Source organism: Hippoglossus hippoglossus, chromosome 18 (genome assembly GCF_009819705.1).
Source record: "Hippoglossus hippoglossus isolate fHipHip1 chromosome 18, fHipHip1.pri, whole genome shotgun sequence".
In the NCBI taxonomy this organism is placed as follows: domain Eukaryota; kingdom Metazoa; phylum Chordata; class Actinopteri; order Pleuronectiformes; family Pleuronectidae; genus Hippoglossus; species Hippoglossus hippoglossus.
Window position 1 is genome coordinate 11,105,615 of NC_047168.1, and position 22,940 is coordinate 11,128,554.

Consider the following 22,940-nt stretch of genomic DNA (forward strand, 5'->3'; position numbering starts at 1 on the left):
TATCTCATCAGGCATCTGCTAAAAAGATCAGGGCACATATTGAGTTCCATGTGCACAGTTTGTTTGAGCCATAACAGTTAGGAGCAAATTCATAAAGTCAGACTTGAAGGGTTAATTTAAACTACAGTCTTTTCTATAGGCTTGAAAATCACTTTAAATACAGATGCCATCAACGGCTGATAAGATTTTGAACTTGTAGATATCATATTTTTCTTTTAACATCGTTGCATTATGTGACATTTAGCAACGTCAAAGAAAATGAACAAAAATGACTGGATCCAAGTTTTTGGTGACAAATAAACAAACTCCACAACGTACAAGTAAATGTGCAGAGGTGGATAACAAAAGTTACTCATACCTTGAATTATCTTAGATTGTTTAGACTCAAAATTCATACGTTCGTGTTCACACCTGTGTCTATAATTCACGGTACAAACCAAAGTGCGTGTTTTCCTCTGTGATGTGAGCTGAGACACTAATGAGCAGGCAGGTCACACAGTCCAGCTTCAGCTCTAATGAGACAAAGAAGAAGAAGTGTATTTTAGTCGCTGCCTCTCTCGCTTGTGTCGAATCTCTTTCACACACCACCTGGTCGACCACCTCACGGACTCATTGTCCATCCCAGCACATGCATTCCATGTGAACAGCCTCCTGTACAGAAATCGCTAATTATCGATCTGGTAAAAAACATTTCTTTATGAAGTCTCCCCACGGGGGCTTCGTGCAGGTATCTGTGCGTCTGTGGGGCACAAAGCCTTTTAGGTGACTCCGTTCCCCCGAGGGCCTCGGATCAATGAGCGCGCTGCCTGTTTGTGCTGTAATGGCCCATTTAGAATACAACCGTCACAGCTGCCTGGGCAGAGCACGGCTTGTTTGTTTGTATGCGCTTGTTCACAAGTTTCTTTTTCTTTTTCATCCCTTCCTTTTTCCTTTGCCCGTTGTCTGGTGTAAAGTCCCCCCCCGCCCTCATTCCTCTACCTGTCTGTTGTATGTCCGATCGATCTGTTTGTGTCAGCCCCCTTAATGGTCCCATCGTTTGGCAGCTTCGTTAATACGCTGGACGTAATTGCCATTTTGTGTGCAACAAAAAGAAGGTGGAATTAAAATGAGCTCAGGTCTCCCGAATTGTTTTGATGAGGTGATTGCTGAAAGGCTTTCATTGTGTGTGTGTGTGTGTGTGTGTGTGTGTGTGTGTGTGTGTGTGTGTGTGTGTGTGTGTGTGTGTGTGTGTGTGTGTGTGTGTGTGTGTGTGTGTGTGTGTGTGTGTGTGTGTGTGTGTGTGTGTGTGTGTGTGTGTGTGTGTGTGTGTGTCAAATCGATTGGTAGCCCTGGGAGCGTTCTCCTACCTGCTCAAGGTGGGGATTAGTGAGAAACTCATCTAATCACTTTAAGCTGTGGAGACTCACTTTGGCTTTTCTGTTGTTTTGCTGCAGCTAAACGGACGGAGCGCTCAGTCCGCTGTGGTAGATACAATCGCAGGCTTTTTATGAGGAGGGAGAATGACAATGAGGCAGAGTGGAGAGATGTAACCGGGCCAAGTTTGGAGGAAAAAAACTTTTTTTGCTCCTGGTCAGAAAACTTGCAACATCGGAGAAAAATCCACGTTTGTTTGTTTTCCAGGTGAAAACTGTGAGAGGTCTTGGGATCTCCTGGGTGCGATTACAGTTTAATGATTTAGATTTGATTATTCCAAAGCTATGAGCTTCACACGCATAATGATGATCTCACAGTTAGATAGTTAAATGTCAGCCTCTGTAAATGTGGGGCATTGAGGGCATGATTCCTACGAAGTATTGGCAGGACCACTGACGAGGAGTTTCAGGTGAGGTGTCGATTTTACTGCGTACTTCGGGATTTTTAATTTTGCAGACCTTTTATTTACTCAAAAAAAACTATTCAGAACCTTCAACTCAGTACTTTGCTCCTTTTGGCAGTGATTACAACCTCGAGAGTTCTTGGATATGACATGAAAAGCTTTGCATACCTTCATTTTGCAGATTTTATCCTATTCTTCTCTGCAGATCCTCTCAAACTCTCTCTCAGGTCCTTGGACAGACATGCTCATTCTCTCCTGAGCTGTTTGGTTGGGCTCAGGTCAGGTTTCTTGCCGGGGCCACATTCACAGAGTTCTCTCTGAGCCTCTTGTACGCTGTCTCAGGCTGTGTTCTTAATTAAGGTCATCGTCCTAAAAGAAAGCGAACCTTTCGGCCCAGTCTGACGTCCTGAGCGCTCTTCACCGGGGTCATCATTAAGCATATCTGTGCTTTTGCTCTGTTCGGCTTTGCCTTGACCCTGACCAGTCTCCCCGCCCCTGAACCTTTCCCCCGACAGCGTGGTTCTGCCGCCGCCACGCTTCGCCGCTGGCATAGGGCAGATTATGAGCGGTGCCTGGTTTCCCCTCGGACATGATGCTTCATAATTGAGGCCAAGAAGTTCAACCTTGTTTCATTAGAGCAGAGGATCTTGGAGGAAATCTGCACTGAAGTTCATCAGTATTTCTTGATTCTCTTTTCACCTCCTCATGTCTCCCCAAAAATTGACTAAAACCCACTGGTGATGATTGATTTATCTGTGTTTTCATATTATCTCACATTGTCTTGTCTATTTTTGTCATGATGATTTATGTCTGGACAATTTATTTCGTTTTTGGGCTGGCGTTGAAAATTGAATTTGATATTTTTTGGTACATTTGATCTTGTTTGATTGGCTCAATGTCTCTTTTGCTGCTTTTAGTTTAAGTACACTCTGTTTCATATCTAGTGGATGTATTAATTATTGTCAAGTCCAAACTCTGTGAGCAAATATTTCAACTCAAACTTGATTAACTGCTCTTAATATTTAACATCCAAGTATAATATGAAAGAAATCCTTCTGTTTAATTATACAAACCACTTTGTATATATTACCATTAAGTACATTACACATGCATGCGAAAGAAGCCATGCGCCCATTCATCATTCATGAAGTAGAATTTGATTTCCTCGCTTCTATGTGCTATGTAGGATAGCGGAGCATAAAAGCCTTCCACAGCAAATAGGATCAAAATCACCAGAGGGAGAAAACTTGGGATTTAAAGGTCACCAGAACTAAGAATTTCAAGTTTCCAAATTTAACTGTCATTTTACATTAAGTTCATGAATAGGGACTGAAATCTGGTCCTTGGTTGATTGTTAAGAGCGTTTTTTCTAACTCCACACCATGAAGGTCGCGTAGGCCAGTTGAAATGAAATGTTGGGTACATTTTTTTAATTCAACAGTATGACATTTATGGAAATCTGCTAATTTGCCTTCTTGAGTTGGACGAGACGATTGATGCCACTCTCGTATGGAGCCAGCGGATGTAACACCACCTTAGCGTTGCATACAGACGGTTAACGGGGAGTTAAACTGCTGTTCTATAGGTTTACGTTTATTTATATCCCTCATTAGCCGCTGCTAATACCACTATCAGCCAAAACACTGTTGTTGGACTTTGACTGTAGCTTAGCTTGGCATAAGGTCTAGAAACAGCTAGCCTGGCTCCCATTGTGTCATAAAACAATCAATTCATTGAAATTAATAGTTAATTTATTTAGATCTCCAATCAGCATGGTTCTGTTACAACACTGGGATATAAGCAGTATTACCTCTGTTGTCGAACTTTAAAATACAGAGACTTGGGACCTGCTTTCCCTCTGTTCATTTCAGCTTTGATAACTTTCCAGATAATTGCATGGGTTCAGTGTGGAACGATAGTTGAGCACTATGATTTTATAGTTGCAGGAACGCAGAGAAACGACGGAGAGGCTCGAAGCCTGTGGTTGCCAGGGGGATTGATGTATTTCAGCAGTGTACAGGCTCGCTTGAAAGTTATGATTTCAGTGAAAAGTAGCAGATACAAACAGCTCAGTCATATAATCTGAGCAAAGGGAGCAATTTAATTATTGTTTGCTTGTGAAAAATTTGTTATGGTCGTACTTATTTCTCGGTGGTTTGGAGAGAACATTTGTTGTTGTCTCTGATTTAATATTTTCCTCTTTACCGACCTGTCGTCCTTCAAGCTGGAGTTTATTTCGTGGCCTCGTCTGACACGGCCCTGCAGGTTATATTTAAAACTTTGCAGCTTGGGAGCCTCCACATACACCTGGTGCTTCCTCCTGCCTGCCTCTGCTCCTCTGTGGTTTTGGAGGCCGCGTTGGAGTTCAGCAGAAGATGTGCTGCCGTCGTCCCCTTCGACGGGCAGAGGGCCGGTGGGCACGGAGCGGCTGAACCCCGTCACCCTATCGATCTCCGCTGGCTTGTTTGGACGAAGTTGCTCCGAGTGAAAGCTTCCTCTCCTCCCCGACCGCCTCCTTCCCTTCCCTCCCTTCATCTTCCGTCGTACTTTACACTGGGAGCCAGGTTGCCATGGAGACCAGTGGTCCCATTTCTCCTCTCTAAGTACCCCTTTCTGTCAAGCTCGGACTTTCTTTGGTTTTACTCTCAATTTCATACGGTTCTTGTGGTCTCTTGTATTGTCTTTCACATGCTCTTGCTTCAGCTCACCCATGTGCACAGATTGTTGCACACACTTCACTTCTTAAAAACACACACACACACTTAAAAGCCGTTTCCATGGGAAACTGCAATTTGAGGTGTTTTTATAAAGGTCTTGTTAAACTTTACTATCGTATTTATATGTCTCTTCCACAAGGATTTTCTTTAGATTGGAAAACAAGGCCTCTGAAAGCTCTTTAACCTGCCATGCCTTTTAAATGTGTATTGGCTGCATATATATGGAATGTTTTTATATTTTGAATGAATGCAAATGTGTTTTCACATGTTTCTCACCATGACCAAAGGTTGCTCATGTTTTTTTATAAATTCCTTGCTTCCCAAACCGCGTCTTTCCTACGCTAAGAAGTTCCCGTAACCTGTTGCTGGCATCACAGATCTAGTACTAATAATATAGATGCCAGATGTTACTGCCTTAACTCTCCTGAGAGGGTTTTACCTAAGGTTTTGGAACTTGGGTACATGGATTTGCTCGTTCAGCCACAGCAGCACCAGTGAGGAGGGGTACTTGATGTTGGATGATAAGGCCCTAAGCTCCTACTTAATGAAAAAAAACCTTAATAGCCCTTGTTTTGTGGGCTAGGGCGGCTGTCACGTTGATTCACAGGGGCCAGGTTACATCAGTCCATGTAAACACGTTCTTCGATTTCCCCGAGTAACACGATGTGCTGTGTTCAAACGCTGAGGCCTCGAGATTTCTGTAAAAACTGTTTCCTTTAATTGGACACTAGTGACATGACAGGGAAGTAGAGTCTCATCCACTATTAATGAGAATTTCTTGCATATTATTCGACTTATAATATGGTAAAATCGAGAAAATTACCATAATGTTGTAATGCATTTATGTCTACATGTACTGTATTGGAATTTCATGTGTAACTGCACCTTCGACACATGAAGAATCACACATGTATGACCAGGCTTTACTTGTGGTCCGTGTTTCTAATATTTTGCCGTTACCATTTCTCAGCATTTCTGAGTCTAATGTAGAAATGATATCCTGACGAATTATCCTGCATTAGCAGTTTATAGATTTCACCGGAGCAAGGTGAGACAGATTGATTTACCCGCCTCTCCTCCCCCCCCCCCCCCCCCCCATCAGTTTCACCAAATCTATTGCAATCACCCATAGACGTTCATACTCAGCAACCCCCCCCCCCCCCCCCCAAAAAAAGGCCCTCCAAATCCTGCACGCCCCCATAACCCTGCCAAGCAATAGTATGCTGTTTAATTGCTCTCTCAAATCAAATCAATAACGGTGAGGCATGTCTGGGTGTGTGGGGGGGGGCAAAAAAAAAAATCAATTGTTGCAGCTTCACGGCCGAGTCAGAATGGGAGAAGGAGGAGTGGATTGAAGCGGTCCAAGAATCGATCGCCGAGACGCTCTCCGACTATGAAGTGGCAGAGAAGATTTGGTTCGACGAGGCCAACAGGAGCTGCGCCGACTGCCGCGCCCCCCGGCCCGAGTGGGCGTCCGTCAATCTGGGTGTGGTCATCTGTAAGAAATGTGCAGGTAAGGGACGCATACACACACGTGCCTGACACACACACACACACACTGTGAAACATACTGTACACAAGATAAACAATCAAATGAGCGATCCCCTACTTGGAGCCGCCCACACACAGGTTTGTGTGAGTGGCAACAAGCAGCCTGTGAGGAGTCGCTTCATTTGATAGTTCCTAATGCAGTGAAGAAACAAATGTGTCACAAAATGAAGACTTAAACAAGAGAGAGAAAAGATAAGAAGAAACCAAAACGCTTTCCCATGATTTCCTACTGAAAAACAATGCAATTTAGTTCTGATTATTGGAATTACGTTTGATTTACCTTCAGGTTTAGGTTTCCGAGTGAAATTTAACCCAATTTGTCATTTGATACTTACATCTTCGTTTGCTTTTAATTGTACGATTTCCTCTTGACGGTGTTCATATAAATGACGAAAAAGACAATCTAGATTTTGCAAGCGACTTATCAGAATAAAGTAAAACGGCAATCAGTAGAGCGCATACCTCTGCCAAGGCCGACAGTCCCATTGAATTTATTCAAACTGCACCAAATTGCTCACACCCGTATCATTTATCTAATTATACCTGATACAAGAGTCATGAATTATTCGCTGGGAAACCCTAACCCGACCGACCACGCCAACTCGTTAACCCGACCGACCGACCGCACTGTACCTGCAATTATTGATGTAGTTCTTAACCTCAAACTTTCTCTGAAATTATTGAAAAATTACAGATTCCTATGTAGGAAGGGAATATTATTGTACATGCATATAACCTTTGACTCATGAATAAGCAGTGCCTGGCTAGAAAAACTGTCATAAGTGGAAAAAGGTATAATGAGTGATACTCCAAACAGAAAAGAAAGACCAAACTTCATTTGAAAAATCCCGAGCAAGGTTTGAATACATGCTAAAGCAAAAATAAAAGAAGTAGGTCTGTCCTCACCTGTGGTCTGATGTTTGTCTGGGAGTACGTACTCTGACCCAGAGGCACTTTCAGAATAAGATCTCAGGTGATAAGCTACTTATGGGAGCGGGCGTCTGGCCTCTGGACTCCCTCTAATCTATTTGGCTGTGCTGGATGTCACAGATGAAATGACAACAAAGATTAAGCCCCGGTCGGGAACTCGGGGAATCCCAAACTGCTTTTTTGACCCGCTAAACATGATTAAAAAGGAAAGCGGCGGCCATGCTTGAAGTGAAGGGCATTCAGGCTGGTGTGTGGTATCGTCTTCTCCGAGCTTGAGATTTGTCATAAGTTTTAATGTGATCCTTCACCTCACCTCGGCAGAGCCCGTGTAATTGGTACGTGTCAGATATCCAACATCCCTTTTCAAACACCCTTAAATGATTTCATTTGCAGGGGTGTTTTAATATTGCATTCGGTCGACGTGCTGGGCGAGAGAGCGGGTGAATCTCTGCAACGAGGAAGCTGTCCTCGCGCCGTGCTCGCCTTTAACTAGGCGGTGGTCCATTTGGAATACCAATGACTGCTAACGCTTTTAATTAGCGCTCCCATGTCATGGACAATAAAGAGAAATGCTGAACAAGAGAAAGAGGAAAGAAGTAATGAGAAGGCTAATGGTAAAAATGATCCCAGGCTTTCCTCTCCTCTTGCCAAGATGGAATGAATTTTAATAGTGTGTAGCCTCTCTCTCTCTCGCTCTGTTGTGGAGCAGGTTCATATGGTAATATTTTGTCTTTGCTCGTGAACACTTGAAGAACTGCGAGTCGGTTTCCTAAAAATAGAAATATCAGTTTTTATTTTTAACATTAGAAAACAGGGGGATTTGATCAAAAAAGCTGAAAAATCCTTTTTTTTCCCCAGATACTATAATGTAGCGTAAGCACTTTGCACATTCTCGGTTTTTCTAATCACTTTAAAAGAAACGGCTTCCAACTCAGCACCACCTTAACGTTTGTTTTGTTTACTTTTTTATCGGAAAGTAAGAAATCACCGCCCTGTCAGAGATAACCTGGCAACCATTTGGTAAAAATAAGTAAAAACTGCTGAGCATTAAACCTGCATTAATTGATATTTCTGGCTACTCAGGGACAGCAACAAAGTGTAAAAGCACCACTGACATAAAACATTATCGCCTCATTAAATGCATCTAGCTGGAAAACAACTGCCTATTAACACATTCAGCTGACAAAGAGAAACATCAGCAGTTGTACCTCTTGCTTTTTAAGTCCTATATTCAAACTCTTTTAAGCTCTGTTTTGGTCTCCACCAACTCCTGGGTTGTATATCTATAAATGCCCCCCCCCCCCCCCCCCCCCCCCGCTATTTGTTATTTAGCTAGTTTGTTAAATTGTGGAGGGGGGGGGGTTAACAAAGGCCTTTCCCCTGAAAACTGCTGCCTACCGCGGGAAATGAGTGTCGAGGGCGGCGACACTTAACGAAACTGTTAAACTTATGGGCCGGAAAACCGAAACAATAAACACAAATAAGCTAAAACGCCTCATGGAGCAAACTGGAGAGTTGGGTGATAGGTTTTTTTGGTGGGTTACTCACAACATCTGACCATTATCGAATTAGATGTAGTGATTTCACCAGATGTCAAAATAACAACATTGATTATTGTAGCTTTAATAATTAGTTTTGACCTTTTTTTAAGGGACTTTTTTGAGGGAAGCGTCTCCCACTTGTTCTGGCTCCTTAACCCGTCAACCCTCAATAATTTGACTCCCCTGAAACTGTCCCTCTCTCTACACTCCTCCTCCCGATGCAGCCACCAGAGGAAATGTCATTACTCCAATGACTTGAAGGCCCCTTCCTTTCGCATGCAATTGCAATAAACTCCGAAACCAGGCTACAGCATCTAGACACTGGCAACAGTTGCCATGGTAACAGAAAAATGCATCACACATGGTTTTTCCTTTGTTTCCTATCTGACCTGCCTCTGAGTGGTAAGGGCGTCATGATCTGCCACTGTAGTCACTGGGACAGTTTTTGATTGGAGGTGAAATCCTTCTGAGCGTTTCGTAGAAGCTTGCACGGACCTTCCATGTGTTGTGGTTTGCACGAGAAAGATGAAGACATTTACAACAGGCTATTTATATGGGAGGTTCTCGCCACGTAGCCGCTGGAACATGTGCACGCACACTTCATTCGGCTTCATTACCCTTACACAAGTGAAAATGGTCCTGTGGTGCTGTGCGGCTCAGTGGATTGGAGCTGGGCTGTAGCACTGCAGCAGGCAGTATTTTCACTCCTGCACAAGAACAAGTGACAGAAACTAAGATTGACTTATGTGGTCTTGAAGGCAGGGAGTTTGGATTTTGGGTGTGTAGAAACCACATTTAAACAATACTGCTGTATAAAGGACTGTTTACAAGTATTTTTCAGAGGAAAACTGATTTACCTTTGAGGGGAAAAGGGAATCCTCTTTTACTCGTAGTTTACTATGTTGGTCAGGTTTATTAGCCCCAGATTATTGTTTTAAGAGTTCTGTGCTAAATGATTTCATTAGAAAATGACACAATTTGATGAGGGAATGACATCTGGAGTCCAACAAGAGTAATGTTTTTCTCTCCCTGGACAGACTTTCAATGCTTATAACAAAATAGATAATTCAAAGCTTGTTGAATCAAAATCGAAGACCCCGATTTCATGGTTTGTTCTCGTCAGAATATACACAATTAAACCCCTGCGTGCCTGAAGTATAGTTAATAATGATAACTACTTAATTTCTATTCCTGCTTAATTTTTAGTATCTAACTATGTGACAAATAATTCAGAGATTTCTGGTGTGTGTGTGCCCTCTGGTTCTGTGATGAGATGGCCCCTCACAGCTCACGGCTGCAAACTTTCCCCTCACCGCCGCTCTGCTTGAGCACAGAAGACAGTAATGAGTTCATGCCACATCTGAAATCTAAAATTATCCGCCATTACACACAGGACAATAATTCACATTCGAGCGTACAGCAGGTTTCTGCCTAATGCATTATGCATATATGCTCCGTCTTTGGCCATAAGCAACCCCAGAAGTCTCTCGTTCACCCAAATAAACAGGCCGACCAGCAAACACAATGAATTACTCATGATTCATTAGCAATTAATGGGCCTCGTTCTGTGCTTTCATTTCCAATTAGGAGTGCTGAGGGGACTAAATATGTCTGTTGTGAGTGAGAGAACGAGCTTGCAGTCATGCTCTGTTTCTCCATCTTGTTACTGCCTCTTTATTGTTTATTCCATCACTGACTTAACGTGTGTTTGAGGAGATTTCGGTGCATATATGTATCTTAATTTTTAAACTTTTCAGGGAACTAAAAACCTGACGGCCATGATTTTTTTTAAATGAACTAATTAAGAAAAGGTTTTCATGAGCCCAACTGTTGTCTGTGTTTCTGAGTGTTTGTTTATCTGTGGAATCAATCAACTTGATGACCATGTCTATCTGTGCGCCAGGACAGCACCGCTCCCTCGGCCCGAGTATCTCCAAAGTGCGGAGTTTGAAGTTGGACAGCAGCATCTGGAGCAATGAGCTCGTGGAGGTGAGTGTGATTATGAAAGCAAATTAAATCATTACTCTATTCCCTCGTATGTTTTTATCATCCGCCAATAATCTTTACAAGGCCAAATAGCCACGGTGCCTTTTCCATACGTTAAACCCCAACCATTTACCTGCTGTAACATCTTGGTACATTGAATCAGGTTTATCTTAAAGATCGTAGAACTCTGTGCTTTTCTGGGCTTATTGGATATTGATTTCAAATTCTAACAATCAGGTCTACTAATGATTCTCACCTGAATGTCTCCCCCTGTGTGTCTGTCAAACCGTCAGCTCTTCCTGGCGGTGGGGAACAAGAATGCGAACAGTTTCTGGGCCGCTAATCTTCCCATGGAGGAGGAGCTGTACAGCGCCGCTTCGGCGGAGCAGCGTGCCACGTTCGTCCGCAGGAAGTACCGGGAGAGGAAGTACCGCAGGGTCCTGGAGGGCATTCAGGACCTGGAGCAGCTCAACCAGGTACAGGTTTCCTAAAGACAGAGAGAAGCTCATGTCATAGTGATTAAATTCTGAGGTATTTAGACAGTATTTTTTTTATCTTTATAATTGGCCAATGTAGCGGTTTTGGAAATGGTTGATTTCCTGATATCAGTGTTGTCATTCACCCCCAAAAATCAATGTCTGTGCATCTGTGCAAAACAACAGTAAAAGGAGCAGGTAAGAGTTCGCAGCATAGTGCAAACTGGTAAACCATCAAGACACAGTTCCCTTTTTAGACTCTGATCTATCTTTCTATCTCTAGTCTCCCTAAGTAATTGTCCATCGCGAAGAGAGCAAAGTGCAGCTGAAGTTCACCAAGCATGCCATCGTAAGTGGGCACCTACAATAGCCCCGTCTGTACTTCTGAGGAGCCTGGCACACACTCCATTAGCTGAACCCACCGAACCTGAAATAGCCCATATTTCTCTGACCTTTTGACTGCCAGTAAAACGGCACTGTAGGTCCAGAGATGCCAAAGGGGGGCGTCTTATTGATCCCAAGTATAAGCAAGTTGGTGCCGAGGCCTCTTCTGCCAGTTTGTGGTCTCAGGTTTATTGCTGCGGCGAAAAAAAACAGCCTCTAAAAAGAAGGGTCTTTAAAAAGCACCGTGCACCGAGCCTTTAAGTTTCCAGCTGCGTCAGCACATACGCAGATCAGCCCCGTTGTATTGTTTTCGTGAGTGGAAAGAGAGGAATGGAGATGCAGAGAGAAAGAGGGAATGAGGAGGAGGGGGGGAGAGTAAGGAAGAGATATACCAGTGAGCTGAGTGGAAAAGTGGATTAGGATCCACAACAGAAACGCTTGGGTTGGTTTTATTGCGGCTTTTCTGGCTTTTGCGTGCGTGCGTGCGTGCGCGTGTGTGTGTGTGTGTGTGTGTGTATGTGTGTGTGTGGTGCACGCATGTGAACATGTGCGCTGCTCCACAAGAGATGTGTGAATTTGCTGTCGTAGTGTTGGAGTGAAAGTGTGACAGACACAGAGAGTGTGTGAGTGAATCCACACGTCCACCCTCAGGACTTGTGGTCTGGGCCCTCGCAGAATTTAAGTCACTTTAAGACTTTATGTGTTTCCATGGAGATTAACTGAAATTTCCCCCCGTAGCAAATTTCAAAAGATTTTTAATGGTGTTCATATGCAGCTCTGCTACATTACATAGCAACGGTAGCAGATATAGCACAGGCTGACACGTTCTTGCTGGTGCTTTATTTGAAGCTTTTCTCCAAATCCAGCATTAAAACTACAACATACAATAAAAATAAATAAATCTTCTGAGATCACATGTAATTAACATGCACAGGACACGGTGTAATGTACAAAATAACATTTCTGACAACAGTAGCTCATTGGCTGCATTAGAGCATAGCCTTCAAATTTCTGATGTCTATGTCGACTTCAGAAACAAACAGTTCACGCTCCAGTGGAGCACACCAGTCCATGGGATGCTGCTTTCGAGTACTATTAAGGCGAGATCAGCCTTATGAGCCTCTCAGGCATATACACTTTGTAGAAAGATGGATGACAAGTCCCCACTTGCTCCCAGAAATGAAGCCAGAATATCCTGGATATGAGCGCTGGCATCTAATGCTGAAGACGTCTGGAGCCAGAGTCTGCCCGGTAGTGATGGTTGAGTGGAGCTTCGGTATCAAGGTCCCGCCAAGACACGCACCAATCATGAGTCAGTCTCAGCTGTCAATCATGACGTTCACCCCATTTTTTTGCACTTGCACATACGTCATTATGATAAGAACTACCTCAAATGATAAAAACCTACATTTTTATAACGTGTACTTTGACGTCCCATCCACTAACATGGAGGAGAAAGGGCTTTTCCAGCCACAAGGGGGCAAGCAAGATGATTTGGCTTCTCTTTTGTGGAGCTGTCATGTCTCTTAGGGAACTTAGGCTGGACTTCAAATTACAAGTACAATTTTGTTTAGTAAATTGAAAAATATCTTAATTATGAATGCAAGTGAAATATATTTTTCAATTACAAGACTGATTCACAAATGAAACGATAACAGAAACAGTAAGAATGTGACCCAATGTGTAAAAACATTTCCTTTCAATGCGCTGCAGAACATATCAACATTGCGGATCGTAACACCACAGATGGACAAGAGTAAATTTACAAATGCAGATCCTACATGCTGTTCATATCTTGTTGCTACATCAATAAACCCATACAAGGAAAAAGAAAATGAAAAAAGGTCTTCATAAGTAACTGTGATCGTCTGAGTGAAGAGGCGGACCTTCTGGAAGTCCTGCAGAAAGGCCCCTAGAGGCCTCTTGATGAATTGTGGATTTGCACGGCCCCTCAGCCCTTGGAAACCTGTCTAGTTTGTGAGTCTGGGAGTACAAAGTGTGTGTGTGTGTGTGTGTGTGTGTGTGTGTGTGTGTGTGTGTGTGTGTGTGTGTGTGTGTGTGTGTGTGTGTGTGTGTGTGTGTGTGTGTGTGTGTGTGTGTGTGTGTGTGTGTGTGTGTGTGTGTGTGTGTGTGAGAAAGAGGAAGATGGCTATCGGGAATAAAAAAAGTGGAAGTGGGTGTTTGTGTTTGCCGTCCTGCTGTCTAGACTGGCTTTATAAACGGGCTCAACAGATTTGATAGGGATCAGTGTGTCATAGAGGCATTACACACACCATGACTCAACATATGTGTTTGTGTGTGCGTGTTTGATCAAATAATAAACACTCTTCCGAACAGCTCCGCAAATGTTTGTGTAAAGTAATAAATCAGAAGCAACCTATAAAGAATAAAATCATAAACAAGGACACTGAGTCTAATCTCATTGGACACGTTCCACTTCTGTGTCACATTTACTTACTGTAACGCGAGTGTGAATATGAAAAAAAGACAAACTAAAGAGCTATATAAAACCTATTCCTCAGGGAGGCTTCTCTTGAGCAAAGACAATAATACGAGCAATTTCCCTCATTGACATTCATGCATTTTTGAAAATCATGCAATGGCATTTTAACAGGTTTTATGGGCCTCGGGGTCATGAAACCAACTCGCTGCGTTACTGTAAATCACCGTTTTAAGCGTCAGTTGGAGCGATAAAATGAAACAAAAAAAAAAAAAAGGTGCAGAGGTGATTTTAAAACCTGATTGTGTCAATTGCATAATCTCGAACGGGTGCGCTTATTCTGTTGAGTTGTTTTCGCCACCTTCATTCCCCTCTATACCCCCCCCCCCCTCGCTCGCCTCAATCTCTCTCCGTATCTCCGTCCCATGTTCCCCATTAGAAGCTCATATCCCGGTGACCTCCACGGAGTCTCCGCAGGCCGCATGACCTAGAGAGAAGGGGGGGGGGGGGGGGTGTCAAAGGACCCTCTTATATCATTACGCACACTCGCACACCAACACGCACTGGAACCCCCTAGCGGCCACGGTAATTGCCGTGACACTGAAGGTCATTTCCAGAGACGATACCGAATAAGGCCAGGTTGCATGGGACTGTTTTGCCATAATCTGACCCCATCGCGTGTGTGCGTGCGCGAGGAACAAAAGAGAAAGAGAGAAGAAACTAATGATATCGTTCCATAAATCCATTATCTGTTGAGGAGTAATTATTGTTTTTTGCACAAGCCTAGAAATAATTGAATCCATAAACACACACATACTTGAGCATCTTTATCCTTGTGTGTGGGCGGGCCGGTGATATTGACAGGTGCTTTGTTTGTGCTTGTGTGTGCTCTGCCCGGGTGTACATGCGCAGCCTCAGCGGTGCCTCACTTTCAGACGGAGCTCGCTTGTTTGCCGCGCGGATCGATGCCGCTTGCTGACTCGGGCCGAGTCCGATGAAAGGCGAGGTCGTCTCGTTGAAATTCAGCTGCTTGCCACTCGACTCCTCTGTTGATCCACTTTGTTGCGGGTCATCGTGCACAATGTCGCATCAATTGACTGGGCTGATGGGAAGAGACAGACACAGAGAAAATGTTTTCTCCTCGGTCAGACTATATTCCGCCGACTCTTTCATCTCCCTCCTGTTCTCCGGCTCGCGGCATGAAACAGGTGAATAGATTTAACAAAATGCGTCGGCATTGCTAAACAGCGAGGGTATCAGCGCAGTCATCTGCCCCTGACTAAAGGAGGAACTGACCTGGAGAACAGGTGTCTCCTGACATGAGGGGTGAAATCAGTGCAGTGGTGCAGTTCTTTTAATGGCCACTGGGTGCCGGCACTAAATAATGTGTGAACAGAGAAAGGAAAGCGAGGTTCAGTCTATTTTCTGTGGATGCTTCTCTTCTTTTTGCTTGATAGTAATGTTGGAATGATTGATCGTGCAATTTCCCCTCCGCATTTAACATAAAGCAGATTTCTTATGCAGAGTTTTCCTTAGCTTATTTAAACAGTCTGAAAATGTAATTTTGGTGCATCTTGCCAAAGTCTTCAGAAAATATCTCAAAACTTAGAAAACATGGGAAAACCTGTGTTATAAACTGGGGGGCATGAAGTTTGAATAAAGACGCCACTTAAAGAATGATTAGGCTGCATTATGGAAATGTGCAGGATCAAAACCTGACTCACTTTTAGAGAGTAGAAGTTGAGATATTTCAACTGTGCTGCCCTGATTTTTTTTAAAATACGTCTTTATGAAAATGCCTTTCAACAGCCTGCGGCCACAGGCATAATGTTTTCAGGTTGTCAACACACATTGTCAACACAATCTCAAGAACACCCGAAGGGACTTTCTCCAAATTTGGTCAAAGTGTTCAGTTGGACTCAAAAGGGAAACTGATCAGAGCTTGGATGTCAAAGGTCAAGATCCCTTTGACCTCACTAAACCAAATCCCTCACGAACGAGTTAACCTGTCGAGAGAATCTTTTCTAATTTGTCCCAATTGTTCACAGAATAACTGATTGGATTTGTGGGGTCAAAGGTCAAGGTCACAGTGGCCTCACAAACCATGTTTTTGGCTCTTTTTGAACATCATATCTCTTTGAGGGGAACAATCACAGTTTGACCAGTTGTGACTTTGACACAAAGATGAACCAATTATATTTCAGGGGTCAAAGGTCAAAGTGAGCTCATAAGGAGTCTGGAAAAAAAACATTCAAAGGCATTCAACCTCAGAGGAGTATTTGAAGTTGTTGTGATGTGTTGTGCATGTCGTACTTTGCTCTTTCATATTGTACACAGTATATTTTTTGTACCGTTGTTTTTTCATGAAGCTATATTTCACTTACATGCTCCACTGCTCTTATTTTGCTCACTCCATTGTTTTTCATGTCTTTATTCCGACATTTCTCCTCTTTGAAATTGTTAGTTTCATTATATTTAATATGGCCCATTTGTCCTGTTTTCATTTGCCATATTTCCCTTTTCACAGGGATTAGACGTTTTATTATTCCCACTGGGAGCATTAAAATTCCATCTTATTTTAACTTCTCTTTCGAGATTGGCGCTGAAGCTCAATTCTAAACTTTATATGATTTTCTGACGCCGCTTTATAGACTCTTTGTCCTCTATCAAACTGCCGTAGAGACGGAGACACACCGGGCTGCTCCCCCCCCCTACACTGGGAAGTGAGACCATACTCACTGGTTCACCGTCAGGGATGTGAAATTTCTTAAAGGTATTAATCCAGCTGGAGAAAGCTGCTTAGAAAAGAAATGAGCCGCGGCCGCTCTTATTCAGTCTTTTATGAGTCCATCACAGCAGGAAACGTTAAGGTGGACTCGTATAAATAAGATTTGCAACCACAAAACACTCGGCTCCCAGAATCTGATTTACAAACGCATTGAAATTACAAATACAGTTTTTTATCTCGCACATACATTATTGAAGAATTTTATGAATGGTGCCGAGCTCCCCTGGGTCTCGGGGGTGGGCGGAGAGAAAGCACAGAGCGTCTTCATGCTGTCGTCTGTCTTATCTTGTGTGTGTGCTCAGGCGCTGTGTGCAGCTGTGGTGTCGCCCGACGTGCTGCAGACGATGGCGCTGGTCTTCAGCGGGGCAGATGTTATGTGTGCCACCGGAGATCCGACCTACTCCACCCCCTATCTCTTGGCTCAACGTACCGGACAGAAGCTGCAGATGGAGTTTCTGCACCAGAACAAACTGTCTGGTAAGAAAGTTTGTTCGCCTCCCCCTGTCAAGCTGTCCGTTGTCGCACGGCAAATATGGACTTCACGCTTAACAGTGCACAAAGCTGCCTTTACATATGAAAAGAGATACTTCAGTTTCAAACGATGATACCATCACTGCATACATACTTCTTTGGCTTGGTTGTTCAGTAATACATCCACTAGAGGGCAGTGCAGAGTTGAGACTTTGTGACAACAAACATGGCGGCGATGGGGATGTTTCTCTTAAGAAAGGGGAAAAAGCCTGTTGTAAACAATGGTGGGCCAACTTACCAACTCGCCAAGTCTCTCTTTATAAAAGTTCCGCCATAATTGAAATTTCTTCTTCTTTGCTTGAACTATTGAAATGTCCAACTTTTCCCTGGCCTGCACAACAGCCATATAAAATACCACTCAGTAATTCTGTGTGTAAGATCACTGCTGAATTTCTCTGCATGACTACCACATGTTACGATTTGCTTGAGTGAGTTGTTTTGGCTGAAACTAGAGTGGGTGGCATCATCACCACTACCATCTGACATCAGATGCATGCGCCACAGAGAGCCACTTCCAGCCATCGCATTGGAAAAGTTACTGTTATGTATGTGTTCAATAATTTAGCACGGCCCTCAAAGGATGCTATAAAAAAAACTGAAATGGCCCCTGATAGGAAAACAAGTTCTCTCCACTGCTGGTCCACAGGATCTGAGGAGATATTTTTTCATAATTACCGTACATACTGTGTTTTTATTAAAAAACAAAGGAGCGCAGAAAGCTGCCATGAAACAGACACACAAAAGAAACACTCATATAAATCTGTGGAAAAGGCTTTTAAACTAGGTGTGCGATTTGGACTTTTACAACCATCGGCGCCGCATATATTCAGCCCCCTTTGTCTGTATACTTTTAACAAGCCAATCATGTTTAGAAGTCACCCCACCGCTGTGCCGCCACGTTTCTCAAAACACAGAGGGAGGTTTTTTTTCTCCCTCTGCCATGAATAGGAAATTAAGGCAGGAAAACCCACAAATTTGAACCCAGCGAGTTCCCAGTAAAAAAACAAACTCTTTATTTTCTCTATCTCTTTTTCTTCTGCACTTTCCCTCAACTCTCCTTTGCGTCACCCATCTCATGTTCCTGATGTCGGAGGCGCGGCTCGGCTGTGTGCGTTGTTTGCTCTCTCATGACGTGTGTGTGTTGTTTGTGCGACTGATGATGAGAATGTATAAAATTAAAGGAGCAAGGTGAGGTCGCTGGCTGGACGCCGGGGGGGGGGGGGGGTGGAGAGACATTCTCTGGGACTGTGTTTTACATAATGTATGCGCCGCATCTGCGAACACTCGCCCGCTCCGAGCCTGTTACCGACTCCTAATTGCTAGCATGGGTCACCTGCCATGGTGATGGCCATTACTTGAAGGTCCACCAGACGACTCGAATGTGGACACAGGAAACGGACACACACACACACACACACACACACAGACACACACACACACACACACACACATCCACGCGTGTAGACTTGTCCACCTGAAGCGTGGAGCGCAGCAGCAACCTCCATCTTCTCATTATGTGTCTGGAGATTGTTTCGGGCTTCATCATTAGACAAACTCCGAGCTGTCCAGACACTTCCTGTCGTGATGGATGCTCAAACTAAACTGAGCGAGGCAACAAGCACTGAGGTCACAGACTTACAACCAGTGTTTCTTTTTAAAACCACAATCACAATCTTTGCTCTAATGTGAACCAATAATTGCTGCCCAGCCTTCACCACGGTTTTATTTTCTATAACCGTGGTTGTTTCCTCAGCTCAACCACAGACCATGTGTAGCTCTGTGGAGTCATAGATCTCAAGCTTCTTCAGTGTCTGTGGTGTGTCTGCATTTATGGTTAAACTTTAAAAATCAACTCTCTATTACATTACTTTGTCGAAAGGGGTTTGATAATGTCGTCTTAGTAATCATTACCAAAATGTATACTCTCAAAATGAGTATTGGTAATGCTCTGATTGATTTATTCCAAAAGCTACTGCATGTACATCATGATAGAAGATTCATCACATATTTAATCATGAATTAGAAGAAGAGCGGACGGTGCTGACGTCACCAGTGGTTTGAAATGACCGGCCGACCGCCGTCCTTATCCAACAGGGGTCAAAAAGTTTCTTGTGCAATAACACAAAACAAATATAATTTGCGGAAACAGCAGTGAAGAGCCAGAGTGTTGTGTTGTGTGGAGAAGATTAAAGCTCCACACAGAATACTGTCCAAATTCCCTCCATGACATTTTCCTACAGTCGGTCGCATTACACACAAAGCTGTGAAAAGTGGTGTTTTCTGTGCATGTGGCCCCCGGAGTTTGCAGAGAAAAAGCTTGTGAAAACTCTGATTAAACAGAAATTGAACTTTCTTTTCTTTTTTTTTGTCAGTTGTCGAGCGCACGTGTTTTGTCTGGAAGGAAGCGGGAACAATTCAATACCCACATGACGCCATCCCCACTGTATCGCTCGGTGTTGACACGGAGACGATACAGTACAGGCGGAAAAATAAAGCAGGCAGTGCAGAGGACAAGACAGAATTCAGGGGGGGTTGCTGTAGAGATTTTAAAGACCACAGCCTTGGAAAATGGCTGCACACATGCAAGGCAACGTACGGGCAGATATAGGGATTTCATTTGTTAGCAGCAGCGTGCCATTACGTGCGGTGCTGTGGCGCACGTGTGCTTGTTTTCCATGACTCTGTTTGTCTTATAAACCACACATCCGCAACCAGGGTGCACCTCAGGCCCTCGTTCCGCCGCCGCATGGTGCCGCGGAAAACCAGACACTGCGCTGAATGAAACGACAACAAACTTTACCGAAATCAGCGGTGCCCCCGGTGGGAGGCTGGAATAAGCCGGCAATAAACAATCGCCAACCCGAGCAATTCTCGGCCTTGTCAGCTAAAGTCTAAATTGGAGTAGCTCTTAGTGCGCTACGCCGTTTCACAGTGGGTTTGTAAAAAAAATACAAATAGGGTGGGGAAAAAAACCCTTCTTTTTCCCTTTGGATATAGAGAATCCAAACAAAGCTGTCAGCTCGCCTCTCCCCGCAGCCTCGGCACTGTCCCTTCCCTCCACAGCAGCTCATTTGTAGCTCCTGCGCGAGGACATCCACTGATGCCGGAGCATCGCCACTTCATTAGCTCCTTCTCTCTGCGTGTGCTTGAGCGCCGGGCCTCAGCGGACCTCGTTCTCCCGCCCACACCTGCTCGCCCCAAAGCACTGCAGGAGCGTGTTTCATTTACATATCCCCCCCCCCCCCCCCATCCCAGATTCCATTAGAAAAACAGGCCGGTGGCAGCTCTCGGAGGTGGTGTTTCTTCGCACTTTAGCAACCCCTGTGGGCAGCTTCAGTGATGGCTCTATCCCTTATAGTCACAGGCTTCCACTGCGGTGGCTACTTGTATAATATCTGCCTCATATATCATTTTTCTGTATCCCTCGTATTCCCATACCTTACACTCAGGAGACCAAGTAAATAAAATTATCCATCAAAAACATGTATGTAGAACAAGGTCTTTTGTCACTTTTTCCTTTTATCATGGGAGCAAAGACGGATCAGGTCAAAATGTAAATAATTTTCCATTGGGTGGAAAAATGTTTCGTCAAAATTGAAAAAGAATGAAATAATGGCAAAATGAGCTTGTGCCATGTAGTTTTTTTTTAAGGATAATCTATTTTGGCACAGCTCATGTCTAACCATTCTGTCACCAGTGTCTGTTCTGTCACTTGCCGCTGTGAAAACGATGATGGATATAAAACCAGACACCAAACACTGTGGAAACGTTACTGTGATCTTTCCTGGCACCACTTTCTGAATGTGGATTTACAGCCTCAGCGGTGAAGGAAAAAAAAATCTGTAAGTGGACTTTTGCTTCCACTCTTAATTTCATTTTGATAAAGCCACACAAAAAGTATTTCCTTGGGTCATAAGAGACTCCTTAAAACTGTTATTTGACCCAATGGTGGAAAATTCCACAATTAGCAGCTTCAAGGTCACATTTTCGATTTGCACCCCCGATCAACTTGTTTTTCTCGAAGGGTGACACTGACTCCCTGCCGGCCACTTCACTGTAAATCTCTGGATGAGCGTATTGGCCGATGCCTGCAACTGTAAACAGTAGCATAAACATGTAAATTGCATTTAATTACGTCTCTCTGCTCCACCCGGGCGGCCGCTGTGCTGTAAAACAAAGCTAAACCGCGACGTTGACATCACTCGGCTTCTTCTTAAATGACACACCGTAGATTTGGAGGCTACAGAGTTTGTTTATTTTATTGTTGCCACCCGAGCATTCCTGACGCCTCGGATCTCTGAATCTTGTGGCACATTAAAAATTAATCCAGCAGGCTTTCGGTGTGGATGATAAAAAGATGAACACCAAGCACACACAAACACACATTCATATATATATATATAAACAAGCACTAAATCAAAGGGCCTGTTTCTTCCTGCAGCTCTATTCCACCCTGTTTTAAGGCTCTGGGAGTTTTGCTTTGCATGCCGGCGTTGTTCCTGTTTTTAACCACCACACAGAGCTGCTGGGGGGGGGGGGGGCATAAGGTCACGAGCAGCTGCTGAGAGTTTGTGTAAATTCAACTTTTTACTCCCTGATGGGAGAGTCTCTGTGCCGAATGGCTTTAATTTTGAAGGATTAGCCTGAAGTGTCATTGGCCAGAGAGCACCTCAGTGGATTTGTGCCCTGCAGGGGTTCATATCTCAGTTAGTACATCCATCCATTATCCATACCGCTTATACACTGAGGGTCATGAAGAGGGCTGCAGCCAATCCCAGGTGACACCGGGCGAGAGGCGGGACACACCCTGGATAAGCCGCCGGGACAAGAGATATAGAGACAAACAACCATTCCCACTCATGTTCACATCATAGACTGTATATATATAAAGATGGAGGACATTACTGCTCCCCAAAATGTAATGTATAGCATCTTGATCTCCACCAGGGGGCTGGCTGCAGTACAGATCTTCATCTCGCCTCCTCCATGTTAATAGACTCAAACTCAAAAGTCAAGGCATATGTTAAACTAATTTTATCCTTGATAGTTCTTATCACTGATTTTTGTCCATGTGTTAATTTTCTAGTAAGTTTGGTTTTAATTAGTTATTTGATGATACCGAACTGGGATTCGAACCTGTAACCTTATTGCTGTGAGGCGACACTGCCCCACCGTGCCTCCCTCAGTAAATACACCGGCTTCATTTCTGTGATTGAATGATTTGAAACTTTTTACGCCCTCCGGTCTCATTTATCTTTGACTTCTACATGATGTCTTGCATATGTTCGCCCTTTTTGCTATCATCCACTATGTGTCGCCCCATTTCTGTTTGTGCCTCTGTGTGTGTGAGTGAGTGTGTGTGTGTGTGTGTGTGTGTCTGTGTGAGCCTCTGATTACCCCACTGTCCGCTGCTTGTCGGGCACCACTTTGTGACCGTTGCCGTGGGCGACCAGATGGCTAATTGAGCACTCTGTCATGTCACCTCCCTCCACTGGGGACCGGGCCAATCAGCGCAGGCCAGACTTCTCGACCGCCGCCCCCACAGACATCACAGTCCCATCTTAACGGAGTCCAGCTTTAAGGGCCCAGAGGGACTGTTGTAACAAGGCTCACACAGAGAGAGAGAGAGAGAGAGAGAGAGAGAGAGAGAGAGAGAGAGAGAGAGAGAGAGAGACACACAGCATCAACCACCGGCTTATTTACATTCCCTCAACCTGAGGGCTGGGACAGTTCTGTGTATTTGTGTGTGTGTGTGTGTGTGTGTGTGTGTGTGTGTGTGT

At 44.1% G+C, this 22,940-nt stretch overlaps 1 protein-coding gene across 3 annotated transcripts in view; it reads left to right on the forward strand.

Moving 5' to 3' along the window:
• zmp:0000000660 (arf-GAP with Rho-GAP domain, ANK repeat and PH domain-containing protein 2) overlaps positions 1-22,940 on the forward strand; it is a 105,553-nt gene that overhangs the window by 41,481 nt on the left and 41,132 nt on the right. For all 3 annotated transcript variants that reach the window (XM_034569154.1, XM_034569152.1, XM_034569153.1), the window contains 4 exons: positions 5,847-6,046; positions 10,459-10,544; positions 10,835-11,017; positions 16,932-17,106. In XM_034569154.1, coding sequence (XP_034425045.1) covers positions 5,847-6,046; positions 10,459-10,544; positions 10,835-11,017; positions 16,932-17,106 — 644 coding nt within the window. The remainder of the gene's footprint in view (positions 1-5,846; positions 6,047-10,458; positions 10,545-10,834; positions 11,018-16,931; positions 17,107-22,940) is intronic.